The sequence below is a fragment of the Hyla sarda genome, chromosome 2 (genome assembly GCF_029499605.1).
Source record: "Hyla sarda isolate aHylSar1 chromosome 2, aHylSar1.hap1, whole genome shotgun sequence".
In the NCBI taxonomy this organism is placed as follows: Eukaryota; Metazoa; Chordata; class Amphibia; order Anura; family Hylidae; genus Hyla; species Hyla sarda.
In genome coordinates, this window is record NC_079190.1 from 233,629,222 (window position 1) to 233,647,477 (window position 18,256).

The window sequence follows — 18,256 nt, forward strand, 5'->3', positions numbered from 1 at the left end:
AACTACCCAGTGAGCATGATGGCCAGCCTGGGCCTGCTTAAAAGAGAGGGGGGAGGGGAGCCACTGCCTGTCATCTATGGTCATTTCTGAAATTGCTTTGTATTGGTATGTATAGATTCCTTAAAGGGGTACTCCAGTGGAAAACAACTGTTTTCAAATCAACTGGCTCCAGAAAGTTAAACAGATTTGTAAATTACTTCTAGTTAAAAATCTTCATCCTTCCAGTACTTATCAGCTGCTGTATACTACAGAGGAAGTTGTGTAGTTCTTTCCAGTCTGAACACTGTGCTCTCTGCTGCCACCTCTGTCCATGTCAGGAACTGTCCAGAGTAGAAAAAAATTCCCATAGCAAACCTATCCTGCTCTGGACAGTTCCTGACATGGACAGAGGTGTCAGCAGAAAGCACTGTGGTTGGACTGGAAAGAACTACACAACTTACTCTGTAGTATACAGCAGCTGATAAGTACTGGTAGGATGCTTTTTAAATAGGAGTTATTTACCAGTTGATTTAAAAAAAATGTTTTCCACCAGAGTACCCCTTTAAGAGGGGCTGATCACATGCCTTTTTGCCGTTCGTCTATCGCATCAACTGCCTGATAATTCTTTCCTCTGACATCTGCCATTGGGGGAGAGTTGGGACATCTCCATACAAATAAGATGGGCGGCAAATGTGTATGGCCACCAATAAAGTGCCAGGAGAAGAGCCACACAAAGTAGCCATACTACAATGTAATCTAGACAAAATAGTGTATTATGATGCCATGTTTATAATGAGAGCCCTAGAGACAGCTGTGGTATTTCTCCTTCCTGTGAGATGACGCATGCGCCGCTCCCGATGTGTAGTGTGTACACTGCCCAGGAAGGTCTGGCACGCGCGCAGCCTCTCCTTCTCCTGCAGCCTGTGTTGGGAATCTTTGTTAGGCTCGTTGCTAGGGGAGGGCTAGTTGTTAAGGGCGGGGCCTGTGTCTCCTGCTCTTGCCGATGGACTGGCTGTGACGTCGACAAGATGGCGGCGCCCAGTGTGAAACGTTCTTTACCGCTTGTGGTTATTCTAGGGGCCACTGGAACCGGCAAATCCAAGTTGGCTGTTCAGCTGGGCCGGAGCCTCAGAGGGGAGGTGATCAGCGCGGACTCCATGCAGGTGACAGGCCAGGGGAGACATGGCTGCGTGTAGTGAAGTCCTTTATAACCTCTTGGCTGTTCAATGGAGACTTTGTCACTGTCTATCATTCTTCCTATGCAGGTTCACATGGAGCAGTACCGATGTAGTAGTACAGATGTCACTGTTGCAAAACTACAACTCTCAGCATGGCCGGACAGCCAACGGCTGTCTGGGCATGCTGACAGTTGTAGTTTTGCAACAGAGACAACTGTACATGCAGGGAGTTGTAGTTTTGCAACAGAGACAACTGTACATTCAGGGAGTTGTAGTATTGCAACAGAGACAACTGTACATGCAGGGAGTTGTAGTATTGCAACAGAGACAACTGTACATGCAGGGAGTTGTAGTATTGCAACAGAGACAACTCTACATGCAGGGAGTTGTAGTTTTGCAACAGAGACAACTGTACATGCAGGGAGTTGTAGTATTGCAACAGAGACAACTCTACATGCAGGGAGTTGTAGTTTTGCAACAGAGACAACTCTACATGCAGGGAGTTGTAGTTTTGCAACATCTGGAGGTCCACAGTTTGGAGGGAGACCAATGTAGTAGTAGGGCTATCGTTAGTGGTCAAAGGGGTTGTCTGGACCTGCAAAAAAAAAAAATGTAAGGGCTTGGAATACCCACTTGCCTGATACCCCACCGCTGCTACCTGGTGATGCCACACACAGGACATGACTAAGGTTGGTCACCTCTGCGACCAGTAATAGACTAAACAGGCATTTCATGTATTGAGAATGGCAGAGAAGTAGGGATTATTTTTTAGGCTAGCCCTAGCCTCTAAAAGAGAACTCCAACGGGAGTTTTTTTCTTTTTTCTAATTATTGTGCTGGATATATAAAATAAATATCTCCTGTACGGGGTCCCGCAGTCAGTGGCAAGGGGGACTGCATTCGGTAGTCTCCAGCTCTGCCATAGAGATGTATTGAGGAGACGTGTTGGCCAACGTGTCATGTGGTGGTCAACACGTGCTATTTTGGCAAAGAGCCGGGGGCCGTACGGGAGATTGTGTGGGGCCCCAGCAGTCGGACCCCCGCGATCTGGAACACATCCCCTATCCTCAGGATAGGGGAGATGTTTTTTATATCCCGGAGTACTCCTTTAATACGGCTGGCTTTTCAAGCATTTTTGGGGTCAGATATTTATTTTAAAATGCAGCATGCTCTGGGGATGGAATTTTTTCCATAGGCTTCTCCTAAGATTTAAAACGTTTGAAATAAAATTTTCCACTATAAAGACTAGAAATCGGGGTGTATTAAAGAGGGACTGTTGACATATTTTTTTCTTCATATCAACTGGGTCCAGAAAGTTAAATAGATTTGTAAATAACTTCTATTTAAAAAATCGTAATCCTTCCAGTACTTATAAGCTGATGTATGCTCCAGAGGAAGTTGTGTAATTCTTTTCAATCTGACCACAGTGCTCTCTGCTGACACCTCTGTCCATGACAGGGACTGTCCAGGATAGGAGCAGATTCCCATAGCAAACTTCTCCTGCTCTGGACAGTTCCTGACATGGACAGAGGTGTCAGCAGAGAGCACTGTGGTCAGACAGAAAAGAACAACTCAACTTCCTCTGTAGTTTACAGCAACTGATAAGTACTGGAAGGATTAAGAATTTTTTTTACCTCTTGAGGACAAAGGGTGTACCTGTACGCCCTTGTCGCGCTCTCCTTCTATGACGCGGATCATAGCGGGGTGGTCCCAGCTGCTATCTGCCGCCAGGACCTGTGACTAATGCCGGACATCACCGATTACCAACCCCTTAGTCGACACGATCAAAGTTGATTGTGGCATCTCAGGCTAGGTTCACACTGCGGAATCTCCAGGCAGAAAGTTTCTGCCCGGAAATTCCGAGTGCGGCCAGGCCCGACTGAATCAGTCGGCGCTAGAACCACGCGGACACTGCAGTCTCCAATAGAGTGCAATGTGGTCCACAAGTATTTCCGCCTGAAGAATGAGCAATGCCATTCTTCAGGCGGAAGTTTCCAAGCGGATTTTCCGTTCACAAATTTCTCTTCATAAATTCTGATGTGTCAATTTGTGAACGGAAACCCATTAACTACACTATACATTTTAGTAAGCGGAATTTCTGCCTGCAATTTCAAAGCAGAATTGCAGGCGGAAATACCGTATTGTGAACCTAGCCTGAAATGTAAAAAAAAAAAAAAAAAAAACACTGCTCCGCGATGCTCATCTGGACCACCACTGTTTCACCCAATCAGCTGAGAGGACGGCGAGAGGACCCTTACCTGCCTCCTCACCATCCGATCAGTAATCCAAAGCTATGCTATAGCATAGCATTGAACAGTGTATGCAATCTGAAGTTTGCATGTAACAGTTCCCTACAGGGTCCATAAAATTGTGTTTAAAAAAAAGAAAAAAAGTTAATAAAAGTTTGCACCCCCCCCCTTTCTCTAAAAAAAAATTAATAAATAAAAAAAAGTAAACGTGGTCTTGGTGCGTCCGTAAATGTCAGAACTATAACAATGTAATGTTACTTGAACTGCAAGGTCAGTGGCGTATACATTAAAAAAAAAAGTCCAGAATTGCGTATTTGTAATCACTGTGTACCCTAAAAAAATGTATAAAAAGTAATCAAAAGGTCCTATCAAAACAAAAATGGTACCGATAAAAACTACAGATCACGGCGCAAAAAATGAGCACTGATGCCACTAGGTACTGGTATGTGCTATTGGTATCCACTGGTTAAATCCGCACCCACTAAGTATATCTGTGGGCTCTGTCTATAAAGTACATAGAATAATAATAATATGAATACATAAATAATAATATAAGTATAAGAGATACAAAGAAGACTGCACTCGCCATACAGTAGTGAAGACTTAAATGCAGCAGTTGGTGCACAGCAGACATCCAGTGGCAGAGACCGTAAGGACACGGGACAGACTGTTTCACGCGACACGTTTGCTTCCTCTAGGCCAAACCTATACAAGTTTGGACCCACAGAATAAATATAAAGTGTCATTTTTACTAAAAATGCACTGCGTGGAATTGAAAGCCCCTACAATTTACAGAATTGTTTTTTTGTTTTTTTTCTATTTTGTCCCACAATTTTTTTTCTGTTTCACCATAGATTTTGTGGTGAAATGATTGATGTTTCTACAAAGTAAAATTGGTGGCGCAAAAAACAACCCCTCATATGGATCTCTAGTTGGAACATTAAAAGCCTTAGAATGTGAAGAAGAAAAAACGAAAGTGCAAAAATGAAAAACCGCCCGGTCCTCATGGGGTTAATAGAAGTAATTTACAAATCTGTGTAACTTTCTAGAGCCAGTTGATATGGAAAATAAAAATGGTTTTCCACCGGAGTACCCCTTTATAGGGGGGAACTTGTCATCACTTTCATGCTGTCTGAGGCACAAGTCATCGGGGCGGTCCTAGTGGCCTTCATTGATATAGAGCTTTCTGATTGGGTATAGGGAGAGATCTATTCCCCAAGGACTCACAGGCCGGGCAGCATGAATGCAATGACAGGTTGCCTAAAACAATAAACAGTACACAGCAAGGTATGCAATAGCTAGATATATATATATATCTCTTAGACCAGTGTTTCCCAGCCAGTGTGCCTCCAGCTGGTGCAAAACTACAACTCCCAGAATGCCCGGACAGCCTTTGGCTGTCCGGGCATGCTGGGAGTTGTAGTCTTGCACCAGCTGGAGGCACACTGGTTGGGAAACACTGTCTTAGGCTGCATTCACATCTCGTTTTTGCAATATGGGTTCCGTATCCCGTTTCTGTACAAAAAACGTATGTCTCAAAACCGGACCGAAATGTATGCAACAGTATATGCCTCCTCACGTTTTTAAACCGTATACGGTTTGAAAACGGATGTCCGTTTGCATACGTTTTAATACGTTTTTCTTGAAGAAAAAAAACAGATACAGTTTTATGTTTGTAAACATTTTAAATAAAGTTCTTCTTCTTTTTTAATTGAATTTCCCCAAAAAATCGATTTCCCCCCCCCCCCCCAAAAAAAAAACCCCCAAAAAAACAGTATTGTGCAAACCGGATGTAACCGTATGCACGTACGGTTCAATTCGGTTACCTTAGAACTCCATTTTAAAATAACCATATACAGGTTGGATACGGTTTTTGACCGGGACACAAAACCGTAGTAGACTAAAAAAAAAAACCGTATAAACCTGTAAATGATGCAAAACACACACAACCTGATGCTACGCTTGGCATATGGTTTACAATGAAATGTCTATAAATACGGTTTTCAATACGGTTCGATACGTTTTTTTCAATGAAACCGGATACAGGAACCGCATTGCAAAAACGAGATGTGAATGCAGCATTAGACAGAATTCTGAGGGGGAACCCCAAAAAAGCTGTCCATAGGAGGGTGTCCCTAGCCAACCAGTACCCAGCTTGTACCCAGGACAAGAACCTGAAATGACTGTCTACACGTTATTACTGAATAGTAAATTAAATTGTAATTATGGTTTGTTCTTTGTGCAATTTGGCGCCCCATGACTGAAGTATAATTATTATAAATTGTGGATTGTACAGGTTGTGACTTGGCACTGTCTTTTCTCCAGTGTGCTACTCTTTCTTCAGTCCTCCTCCCAACTCATCTGTTTCTTTCTATTTTTTTTTCTTTAGTTTACTCTCTCTTTCCCACTACCAATCTGTAAAATGGATAGCCCAGTCTCTCCAATCTACATTATTTATTGCTTCTCCTGCTCCATCCCACAGTGCACCCAGTCCCCGTTCAGGGTGGGTACTGTGGAGGATGCGAGACAGCCCCCTCAGGTACCAAAAATCATTGATGGAGCATGTGGAGGACTAAATGATGAGTTTGCAATCACTCTGGAGCAGGAGAAGACATATAGGGGGGATTTATCAAAAAGGGAAAACCAATACAGTGGTCCCTCAAGTTACAATATTAATTGGTTCCTGGACGACCATTGTATGTTGAAACCATTGTATGTTGAGTCCATAACTCTATGGAAACCTGGTAATTGGTTCTAAAGGCACCAAAATGTCATCCAAAAAAATTAGGAAAAAGTGAGAATTAAAGAAAAATAAGTAGATAACTAATACAGATAAAGCAAATCCTTACATATAAAAGTATGAAAGATCTGCTGGGGGCTGTAAATCACTGTCTGTGTCAGTGTTTCCCAAGCATGGTGCCCCCAGCTGTTGCAAAACTACAACTCCCAGCATGCCCGGACAGCCGAAGGATGTCCGGGCATGCTGGGAGTTGTAGTTTTGCAACAGCTGGGGGCACCCGACTTGGGAAACACTGGCCTATGTAGAGGACAGGAGCTTCTTCAGGGTCCTGTATAGTACAGTGTCCTAAAAAAGTAACATGGAGTCGCCCTTACCTGGTGTCCAGAGGAGCAGGTAACCCTGGTACAGGTAAAGTGTACAGAACATGTAATACCTCCCTGTACTGTAGGGGGAGCTACTAGACATCAGTCAGTGCATGCGCTTCAGTTTTACCAGTGAATACCTATTCTGATTGGTCGGTTCTTCCAGTCATTGACACGTTTCACATATCTGGACTGTCTGTAGCATTGTATGTTGAGTCTGGTTTCAAGTTACAATGGTCCAGAAAAGACCATTGTATGTTGAAACTATTGTATGTTGAGGCCATTGTAAGTTGAGGGATCACTGTATCCAAATAGAGCTAAAACATCCATTTATTCTTATCCTTAAAAAAAAAACATTGTAACAATTATAAAGAGTAATCAAAAATAAATATAGATAAGATAATAGGTTCGCCTATGATTAATGCCTGTATATCCCAACGCGTTTCCCCGTGTATATTATATGGTATACAGTGATTCATCAGGGGATCACAAATGAAGTGAATAAATATGGTTTGAGGAAATTTCTTATGAGATAGCAGAATGATATTGCATATTCCACATACCCGCTGCCCGAGCAGCCCTCCGCTCCCCCGCTAATAGAGTTTTCATTCATTGGCAGCCAGGGGAGGAAGAAGATGAAGATTAATCAGTATAGATATATAATAGCGCTGGGAGGGCAGTACATTTATTCAAGCGCAGCGGGCACTAAGTTTGATATAGCGCAGCAGGGGGAAAGATATATTGAAATGCTGGAGGGGCCAGAGATATACCCCCCCAGCGATTCTATACATCTTTGCCCACCACAGCGCTTCTATATTAAAACTCTGCCAGGAGCCCTGATTGGCTCCTCGGTGTGGAATTTAAAAATGAAAGTTTACTGTATATTGCAGGGGATCGCAACATGCCGCCCGCTCCCCTGCTTAATAACATCTGATCGGATCGGGTCTCAGAAGTGAGACCCGGTGAAATCAATCCCTCTGCCCCTGTTCTACTACCCCCAATATGGAACAGACCCTGTTCCATGATGGGGTTAGTAGTACAAGCACTAATGTAGTCAGAATTTGCAGAGACTTTTTTTCTGTTGCACAGAATACATTTTGTGCGACAGAAAAAAACCTGTGACAGAAATAAAGGGAAATTGGGCGACAGATTAGTAAATCGCAAGGAAAAGAGATGAGTACAGAGAAAAAAAAAAAACCTAACCGACACTCCAGTCTTTGTAAATGAGGGCAAATATGTCACGAAAAAACTCTCAGAATCGCTCTGCTCAGAAAAAGCATTCTAAAATAATTACCATTTAAAGAGATACATGTCAAAAAACGTAAAAAATGGGTCCGTTTTTTTTTGGGGTTAAAGGGGTATTCCGGGCAAAAACATCTTATCCCCCTATCGAAAGGATAGGGGATAAGATGTCTCTGATCGCGGGGGGCCAGCCGCTGGGACCCCCGCGATCTCCCTGCAGCAGCCCGCATTCTATGCGTAGCTGCGTCTGCAGTTTCGGAAACAGCCGGGCTTCCGAGACGTGACGTCACGCCACGCCCCCTCCATTCATGTCTATGGGAGGGGGTGTAATGGCTGCAACGCCCCCTCCCATAGACAATAATGGGGGTGGCGTGGCGTGACGTCACGTCCCTGTCTCTGAAGCCCAGCGGTTTCCGAAACTGCAGATGTAGCTACGCTGGGACCCCCGCGATCAGAGACATCTTATCCCCTATCCTTTCGATAGGGGATAAGATGTTTTTGCCCGGAATACCCCTTTAATGTATTATGTAGACATAGATGCAGTTATGCCTGTGTAAAACACCCACTGTGAGAGAACAGACGATGATGTGATACATAGACAACCACTTGACAACAATTCTGGCATATGACTTGGATCCTCATGGCAAATGGTTTAACGTCAGTGACAGAACAGTTCATTTTTGTAAAAAAAAACTAAAAATTAAACCAGGAGCAACCTGCCAACCAAAAGAAGTGCCAGTATGACAACCCTTTTACACAGCTTATGTGATTCACCCCCTTTGGCTTCAGACTACCTTGTGTGTGTGTGTGGGGTATGAGTTGGTTACTGCTGTGGTAGTAGCATATATTGTGATGTCGCTTTTAGGTATACCAGGGTTTGGATATTATCACCAATAAAGTGACGCCTGAAGAACAGCAGCTCTGCAAGCATCACATGATCAGCTGCGTGGATCCACTGGTCACCAATTTTACTGTAGTTGACTTCAGAAATAAAGCTTTGGCTCTGATATCCTTTCTTGGGAGAAGCATGACAGGAATAATAATTTATTATGTAGCGCCAACAAATGACACAGCACTTCACAATTTTGGGGGTACAAATCCAGACAAATATCAGGCCTTAACATAATACACACTGAATATTCAGTGCGAGGGACCTTTTCGGGAGAGCGTACACTCTCACCCTGACAGTATACATGTGACCAGCGTTTATTACACATTCTATAATCCTTAATTCTGCACATTGAAGATATATTTTCAAGGGATAAAATTCCAATTGTGGTTGGAGGGACAAATTACTACATTGAGTCGCTCCTATGGAAAGTTCTGGTGAACACGGTATGTATGAACATTTTCTAGCTTGTCTAAACGGTTTGTCACTTGTTATTGCTTTTTTATTGTCTTGTTCATTAAAAAAAAAACTCAGGGATCTCCACCCAATGAAAAGACAGATTCCCTCGGAGATCAGTGCATAACGGACAGGAAAGTTGAACTGGAAAAGTTAGACAGTTCTGAACTCTATGCACGCCTGAAGAATGTAGACCCAGAGATGGCGTCAAAGTTGCACCCGCATGATAAACGGAAAATGGCAAGGTGGGCAGTATATTTATTTTAATAAATTTGGCTATACAGTAAAAAATTAATTCTACTGAAGTTGAGCATTAAAATTTTATTTTTGTATCAAACAAAGTGATGGCATATTAGGATTGCTATCACTTAAAGGGGTACCCTGCTGCTCAGCTTTTGGAACAAACTGCTCCAAATACTGGAGCCGGCAGCTTGTGACATAACCCCACCCCCTCATGACGTTACGCCCAGCCCCCTCAATGCAAGTCTATGGGAGGGGGTGTGACAAATTCATCACGCCCCCTCCCATATATTTGCATTGAGGGGGTGGGGCATGATGCCATGGGGCGGGGCTATGACGTCACAAGCTCCAGGCTCCAGCATTTGATGGTAACCATATTTGCTGCTAATACTTTATTTTTATTTTTTAGCTCCCCCCCCCCCCCCTCATGAGAACCTCACATTCTATGTAACTATCAGAATTTCAGGACTGCCAGATTAAAGGAATTATATTGTACTTGGTACTGCTAAGCATAGGACATGTTAAAGAAGTTGTCCACAAAATACATTTTAAGTTGAAATGTTACCAGGCTAGAATACAGAAGAAAAAAAAAAGTTTACTTGTCTGCCCTCCTTCCCTGCTGACGTCCTCACAGAGCCCAGTCCCATTGCACAGAACTTCCTGGTCGTGGGCCCGACACATGGAAGTGCTTGCTTAGGGTGCATTCACACCACGTTTTTTGCAATACAGTTCCCGTATACATTTTCTGTGGGAAAACCGTATGGAACCGTATTGAAAACCATATTCATTGACTCTCCATTGAAAACCGTATGCCAAAAGAGGCATCAGGTTGTGTCAGTTTTGCATCCTGTACGGTTTTCAGGTTTTTTTTTTTTTTTTTTTTTTTCCCCCGTACCCAAAACCGTAGTCTACCACGGTTTTTGGTCCGGGTGAAAAACTCTATTGAACCGTATATGTTTTTTAACATGGGAGTCAATGGGAAAAGTACAGAACTGTATGTGCGTACGGTTCCATACGGTTTTCACCATACGGCTTTTGACTTTACACAGTTTTTTTTTCTTAGAATTTCAATCAAACAAGTGAAACTATTCAAAATGTGGTGAAAAGTTAAAAACGTATACGTTTTTTTCTTTAAAAAAACGGATGCAACCGGACATAGTTTTTCAAACCGTATACGGTTTTTAACCGTATACGGGTTGAAATTTGTACACACATTTTGATACAGTTTAGTCAGGTTTTGAGGAATCCGTTTTTCATCAAAAACCTGATACGGGAACTGTATTGCAAAAACGTGGTGTGAATGCACCCTTAGCCAGTCAGTGGACACCGAAGAAACCCACCTTAGTAACTGGCTGATCAGACAATTCTGTGCTACGCAGTGTACCCTACCCTACCCTTGCTACATTGTAGTGTAAAAATGATTCCTCAGACAACCCCTGTGTAGAGCTACTGTATGTGCTTTGTGGCAGATATTAGAATCTGTATAACTTTTCACATTTTGAGTCTCCGCACATTTATCTTCACTTCTCACACTTGCATTGAGGTCAGCAGGAGGGATGTCTTGTCATCGAGACTTTGCCCAAATGCTGATCTATTGTCTTTATAACAGTTTCACAGCTTTTTAAGAACATGCATTAGGGATATTGCTGAGGGTTAAACCTAGTATAACCAGCAGCTGTCAAGTCCTATTGATATTTCAGCTTTTTCAGTAGATAATAAAGTGGGTGATAGAAATGTATGACATGCCCGTAGCTTGTTTAGCTATTTCTGCAGACCTCAATGAGGAGCGTCATACAAATGCACAGCGAGCTCCTCTCTTTTTTTCTCCTCTTTTTCATCACTGCCTTCCAGCTTTTATCTCTAATCGTAGGTAAAAAACTAAACACATTTCCTGATAGGTAAGGGTCCCAGAGATCAGACACCCCACCAAGGAAATATTTATGGCTCATTCTTTGGATGCACAATAAATGTCTCTTAATACTCCTTTTAAAATGTTCTTGTGTTTTTCTCCTTTGTTTCCGTCTGTTTCATGACTAAAGAGCTTTTCTTAAAATGTGCAGTAGAGCCTGTGAGGGTAAACTGCCATTTTAACTGGAGAACACATAACTTGGCAGTCTCCTTTTGTACAATGTTGATCTTTGTATGAACAACAAGTGAATAGTTGCTAAGCCTGTCGAGTGACATACTTCTCAGCGAGATCTGACTTGCTGTGACCCATTTAGGAAATCTAGGTAGTTTATACTTCTCCCTTCCCTAAGGCCTCTAGGAGATATGGCAGCAGATTGGTGAATTTGATGCTGAGTGGGACCTTTCACATTGGGATGAATAATTTTCCTTTGTCCTAAACACAGTGCTGATAACCCAGTGACCATGTATCTGTAATACAGGAGCCTGCAGGTATATGAAGAGACAGGTATCTCACATACAGAACATCTAAGACGACAGCAAGAAGAAGATGGGGGTGGTCCCTTAGGAGGGCCATTGAGATATCCACACCACTGCATCCTATGGCTGCGTTCAGACCAAGACGGTAAGCACCAATAAACAGTCGTGAGAACACTGAATGTTAAATGTTCTATGATCAAATGGATTATACTGGTAAAAGTATCAAAGTTACTTTCTCATCACAAATTGTTTTTCAGTTCTTAATGCCAGACTTAATGCCAGGGTGGATGAAATGCTGGAGATGGGCCTAATAAAGGAGCTCCAAGATTTTCATAAATGCTACAATGAGAGGATCATTGCCCAGTCAGGGTAGGTCTCTTGCCTTTAAGTGCATATCGTCTGATGTTGATGCTTTAGTACAACGTGTTCTCTGATATTAGAAGCTAGAATTGTGTTGGGCAAGTGAATGATTGTTCTTAGGCTATGTAAAGATGCATTTTAAGTCCCCATTTCTTCTGGGTTAGTTATAGTAACATTGACTAGGTAAAGCTGCATCTCATAACCAATTCTTTTTCTTTCTAGCCAGGACTACCAGCATGGCATTTTCCAATCTATTGGCTTTAAGGAGTTCCATGAATACTTGGTGAAAAAGGATATTACGCCAGATCAGGCAGACATTCTTCTACAGAAAGGTGACTAGTGTTGTATCACCAGCAGGATAATATAATAGGTAGAACTGAAAAAGGCGGCGCTCGAATCCCAAAAGCAATTAGAAGTAGAAGAGGTTTGTACTCACCCGGTGTATGTGGGAGGTCACAGGGCAGTGATCCCCCACTAATACCTAGAGTCCTCTTGTCACTTATACACTGAAACGATCTCCGTCATATAGACATCCCTTAGGGAGGGCGCAGGGTGAGCCGAAATCACAGTACCGTGGTCCGTGTATAAGAAAAAGACAAATAGAAAAACCAGCGCTCGGAGACAGTTCAAAACATGATAACAGTCAAACCATAATTTAGTAGATTATCACTGAGATGAACTTACTTCACTAGGGGAGATGTGTAGGTAAAGTTACCTTTCACATCATCCCCTTCCAGGAGAGTATGACAAAATGGCCAGGAAGCCCATAGATGAGTGGGATAGGATTTATTGCGACGCGTTTCGGAGGGCTTACAGGATCGCCTCCTTCCTCAGGCATATAACAAAACAAAGTGATAATGGCCCCCTTATATACATACCATGTCCGGGGTAGAGGCGTGTTAATTGGTTCTTTTGTTCTAATAAAATGGTAGTTTGAGGACCTGCAGATCCGGTTCTGCAGGTCACATGTTCCCGGGTCATGTGATCATAGATCACGTGATACCCAGTGGTATGCTGGTTTCCTCCTAAGGGAGGAAAGCCGGAAGTTACGGCAATGGGACCCGCGACCACGTGATGAAAATCACCACGTGATCGAGAATCACCCGCCGACCTTCCGGAATGATGCGTTCCACAGTGGAGCGCATACCTCAAATGCGCAAGTGGAGATAGGTAGAATGCTCAACGCCTGCTCAACCAGCAGGATGCATTTTTTGTGAATGCAGTGGGACATCATAGGACGTGCCCTCCGAAAAGTGTTTTACTGGAAACCTGGCCAGGCTGCCTGCTTAAACAAAAAAAAACTACATATATCCCATGCTTACCCGGAGCCTCCATTATTGTTCTTTTCATTCTGTTTAACCCCTTCCCGCAGAATGACTTATATAAACGGCATGTTAAGCTGGTAGTTCCCGCATCATGACGTTTATATAAGTCAATCAGTTAACCCGGCGATGCGCAGAATCGCACGGGTTAACTGTCAGAAGTCCAGCTGTTACCAGCAGGAGACTACTTCTGCAAGCCCCCCCCCCCCCCCAGGACCATCTGTGGATGGTCCTGGTCAACGATCACTGTGGATGGTCTCAGCTGACTGGGGGGGGGGGGGGGGGGTTTAAAGTTCATTTCCCCAGCTCTGCCCGCCCCTAGAAGTCGGGCAGAGCTGGGGAAGAGGATCTCGAGAGCACATAACTGGGACCGGCGCGGCAGTGGGGATCGGTGGCAGGCACAAGTGTAGGAGGCAGCAGTGGCAGATAAGTGGAGAAGGCAGCGTCGTCGTCGGCATCAGAGGCAGCAGTGAAGATCGCTGTAAAGTGATCTTCACTGCTGCTTCTAGGAGTTTCAAAACAACAACTCCCAGCATGCCCAGACAGCCTTTGGCTTCTGGGTATTACTTGGAGTTGTAATTTTGCAACATCTGGAGGGCCACAGTCTGGAGACCACTGTACAGTGGTCTCCAATCTGTGCTCTTCCAGATGTTGCGAAACTACAACTCTCAGCATGCTGGGAGTTGTAGTTCAGCAACATCTGAAGGGCCAGAACTTCAACTCCCAGCATGCCTGGGCAGTTTGGGCATACTTGGAGTTGGTTTTGCAACATCTGGAGGGCCACAGTTTGGAGACCACTACACAGTGTTCTCCTCCAGTTGTTGCAAAACTACAACTCCCAGCATGCATGGTCTGTCAGTGCATGCTAGGAGTTATAGTTTTGCAACAGCTGGAGGCACACGGGTTGGGAAACACTGAGTTAGGAAACAGACAATGTTTCCCAACCAGTGTGCTTCCAGTTGTTGCAAAACTACAACTCCCAGCATGCACTGACAGACCATGCATGCTGGGAGTTCTAGTTTTGCAACAGCTGGAGGCACACGGTTAGGGAGACACTGAGTTAAGTAACAAACTCTGTGTTTTGCAACCAGTGTCTCCAGCTGTTGCATAACTACAACCCCAGCATACACGGACAGCCAAAGGGCATGCTGGGAGTTGTAGTTTTGCAACAGCTAGAGGTTTCCCCCCCACATGTGAATGTACAGGGTACATTCACATGGGCGGGGGTTTATAGTGAATTTCTCGCTGCAAGTTTGAGATGCAGCAAATTTACCCTACACAGTCCTATCCCCCCTCCCCAATAAAAATGAGTTTCCAAAACGGAGCCTCCAGCTGTTGCAAAACTCCCAGTATTGCCAAGCATGCTGGGAGTTTTGCAACAGCTGGAGGCACCCTGTTTGGGGTATTCTACGCCAGTGATTCCCAATGTCCACCCCTATGCAAATCCCTAATTTAGGCTTCAAATACGCATGGAGCTGTCTCACTTTGGAGCCCTGTCGTATTTCAAGGCAACAGTTTAGTGCCACATATGGGGTATTTTCATACTCGGGAGAAATTGCCTAACATTTTTTTTCTCCTTTTACCCCTTACTCCTTTTTTCCCCTTTTTTACACTAACTTGTTGGTGTTGCCCCATACTTATTTTCACAAAAGGTAAAAGGAAAAAGACCCCAAAAATTTGTAATGCAATTTCTCCTGAGTATGGACAAACCCCATATGTGGCACTAAAATTTCTTCCAAAAGTAAAAACATGTCAACTTTATGATGTAAACATAAAGTAGACATATTGTATATGTGAATCAATATATAATTTATTATGTATGTCTATTTTCCTCACAAGCAGAGAGATTCAAAGTTCGAAAAATGCTAAATTTTAAAATTTTTCAACAACAAATGATGCAAGTATCGACGAAAATTTACCACTATGATAAAGTAGAATATGTCACGAAAAAGTCTCGGAATCAAATTCATAAGTAAAAGCATCCCAGAGTTATTAATGCTTAAAATGACAGTGGTCAGATGTTGAGAAAATGCTCTGGTCCTTTTGGCCAAAATGACCTCGGTCCATAAGGGGTTAAGCAGACAGCCTGGCCATGTTTTAGAAAAACACTAAGAGTACATTCCCACACGGTGTATTTGCTGCTGCATATTTTATTTTCTCTGTTGAAGTCAATGGGTAGGAAAATACGCAGCACCAAATACGCAGCAAATACGCAGCAAAATACGCCGTGTGGGAACGTACCCTTAGGGGTACTCTGCTGACCTAGTTCAGTATTGAAGCTGCAGTTTTGTTGTCATTGTTTTTTTTTCTCCCATTTTGAAAGCCACGTGAGTTCTTTTCTTTGGTTCAGTTATATTTTTCATTACCATCATTTTAGAGTACACACTTATTAACTTGAATTATCCTTTTCTGGAAGAATGAAATTAAAAAAATGTTTGATTTATTTATTCATTTATTTTTTTGTGCCATGTGCCATACTGTGTATATACAATGGGGCAATAAAGTATTTAGTCAGCCAACAATTGTGCAACTTCTCCCACTTAAAAAGATGAGAGGCCTGTCATTTTCTTAAGACATAATGAGAGAAAAAAAATCCATAAAATCACATTGTCTAAGTTTTAAAGAATTTATTTGCAAATTATGATGGGAAATAAGTATTTGGTCAATAACGAAAGTTCATCTCAATACTTTGTTAAATACCCTTTGTTGGCAATGACAGAGGTCAAACGTTTTCTGTAAATCATCACAAGGTTTTCACACACTGTTGCTGGTATTTTGGCCCATTCCTCCATGCAGATCTCCTCTAGAGCAGTGATGTTTTGGGTCTGTCGCTGGGCAACAGACTTTCAACTCTCTCCAAAGGTTTTCTATGGGGTTGAGATCCGGAGACTGTCTAGGCCACTCCAGGACCTTGAAATGCTTCTTACAAAGCCACTCCTTCGTTGCCCAGATGGTGTGCTTGGGATTAGAGATGACGAATTTCAGAAAAATTTGATTCGGCCGATTAGCCAAATTTTCCCCCCAAATTTTCCCCCCAAATTTTTTTGTTCCGAATTTATTCGCGGCGAATCGCTATTAAAAACTGCTATTTCTGGCCTATAGAGAGCCTTAATAGAGGTGTAGAACACTTTGCCTTGTCCTAACACGCATAGGGAGGGTGCTGTGTTAGTGAAAAAATACGGTTATTCGGTATGCCATGCAGATTACATGCATCGCTATTAGAATCACTGCCGCAGAGCGTCTGGATGTTGCAGCAGGGAGACCATATGGCGTCAAAATCGAAGAGAATGGATTTTTTATGGAATTTTTATTTAATTTGTATTTATTTACATGGTGAGCATCGAGCTGGCGGTCCACCACGAGGCGAGCTACCACCTGTTCCAGCCCATGCCTCTCAGCGCCCCCGCCACCCCCCACTGTCTTACTCTCTTTGTGGAACAGCAAATGTTTCATTTAATCAGTTATGGTTCATTGTTATCCCTCCAACCTGTTTCATTGGATTCTTGTGGTAATTCCAAAGCTAATATATGATGTTGACGACCATATGGCCTCAGTCTTGAAAAGATTACATCGATTTTTTTTTAATTTAAATGTAAGATTTTGAAATTGAAATTTAATATTACACTCCCAAGTTTAATGTCCCGGGCCCTGGCGTTTACTTTGAATACATAGTGTGGTTACAAAAGACCAATTCTTACAAGGTGTCACATGTTACATGGTGGCACAATGATAGAGCCTGGAGGTGGCATCAGTATGAGAAGACCATATCGTGGCTGAATGACATAGCCTGGAGTTGGCGACATCATGAGGAGACCTTATAGTGGCTGAATGACACAACGTGGAGTTGGCAGCAGCATGAGGAGACCATATAGTGGCTGAATGACACAGCGTGGAGGTGGCGGCAGCATGAGGAGAACATATGGTGGCAGTATGAGACCGCTTGGAGCTGGCATCAGCATGAGGAGAACATATGGTGGCAGAATGGGACAGGCTGTAGGTGGCGGCAGCAGCAGCATCAGGAGTCCTGAAAGTGACCCGGTGACAGAGTGGTGCGGTGGGTGGCAATACCAGTACCAGGAGACTATGGTGGGTGAAAAAAGCAGAATGTGGCAGGATCAGAATAGTAACTGAGGCAAGTAGGCAGAAGAAAACGGTTTCTTTTGTAAGTGTTAGTGTGCACTTGTAAGTATTGAGGATATGCATTACGTAAAACGTAACTTTTAATAATATGCATAGGATAAGATATATGGCCCCCAAATTATTATTTTTTTTTAATCAAACCAAAGGAAAGGTGTGCAAGAAACGCCATGTGCCACCTACACCACAAAGTATTGATGTGATGCAAAGACCTCTAAAAGGTGGAAGGGAACAACGTATGGTACATTGTAACCGGTGGGGCTAAAAACTTCCCCTGTAAGGCACTACTCTCGCATTATTAATTCCCTTCTTGGCAAGTGGTACTCGCCCAAAAAAGGGCGGCCCCACACAGAACCCTCTCCCTATATCCACCTACAAACACTGCCATTTCCCAGAGTTTTTAGGTGAAAATAGGGATTGGTTCCTGTGTGGGGCCGCCCTTTTTAAGACGAGTAACCCTTTCCTCGAATTGTCCATTGTAGAAGGTGGGAGTAAAAACTTCCCCTGTAAAGCCCTACTCTCTCCCTTAAAAAAAAAAAAAAAAGGGTGACCCCACAGAGGAAACTCTCTATTTCCACCTAAAAACCCTGGGAAATGGCAGTGTTTGGAGGGGGAAATAGGGAGAAGTTCCTGTGTGGGGCCACCCTTTTAAGAATGCGGAACACTTGCAAAGAAGGGAATTAATAATGCGATAGTAGGGCCTTACAGGGGAAGTTTT

At 43.2% G+C, this 18,256-nt stretch overlaps 1 protein-coding gene across 5 annotated transcripts in view; it reads left to right on the plus strand.

Moving 5' to 3' along the window:
• Positions 1-750: 750 nt before the first annotated feature.
• Positions 751-18,256, plus strand: part of TRIT1 (tRNA isopentenyltransferase 1) — a 30,752-nt gene continuing 13,246 nt past the window's right edge. The window contains exons 1-7 of one of the 5 annotated variants that reach the window (XM_056556626.1): positions 751-1,142; positions 8,615-8,755; positions 8,989-9,084; positions 9,173-9,339; positions 11,722-11,864; positions 11,977-12,088; positions 12,302-12,411. In XM_056556626.1, coding sequence (XP_056412601.1) covers positions 816-1,142; positions 8,615-8,755; positions 8,989-9,084; positions 9,173-9,339; positions 11,722-11,864; positions 11,977-12,088; positions 12,302-12,411 — 1,096 coding nt within the window. In that variant the 5' untranslated portion in view covers positions 751-815. The remainder of the gene's footprint in view (positions 1,143-8,614; positions 8,756-8,988; positions 9,085-9,172; positions 9,340-11,721; positions 11,865-11,976; positions 12,089-12,301; positions 12,412-18,256) is intronic. The other 4 variants (XM_056556625.1, XM_056556628.1, XM_056556627.1 and 1 more) reach the window with 4 other exon arrangements.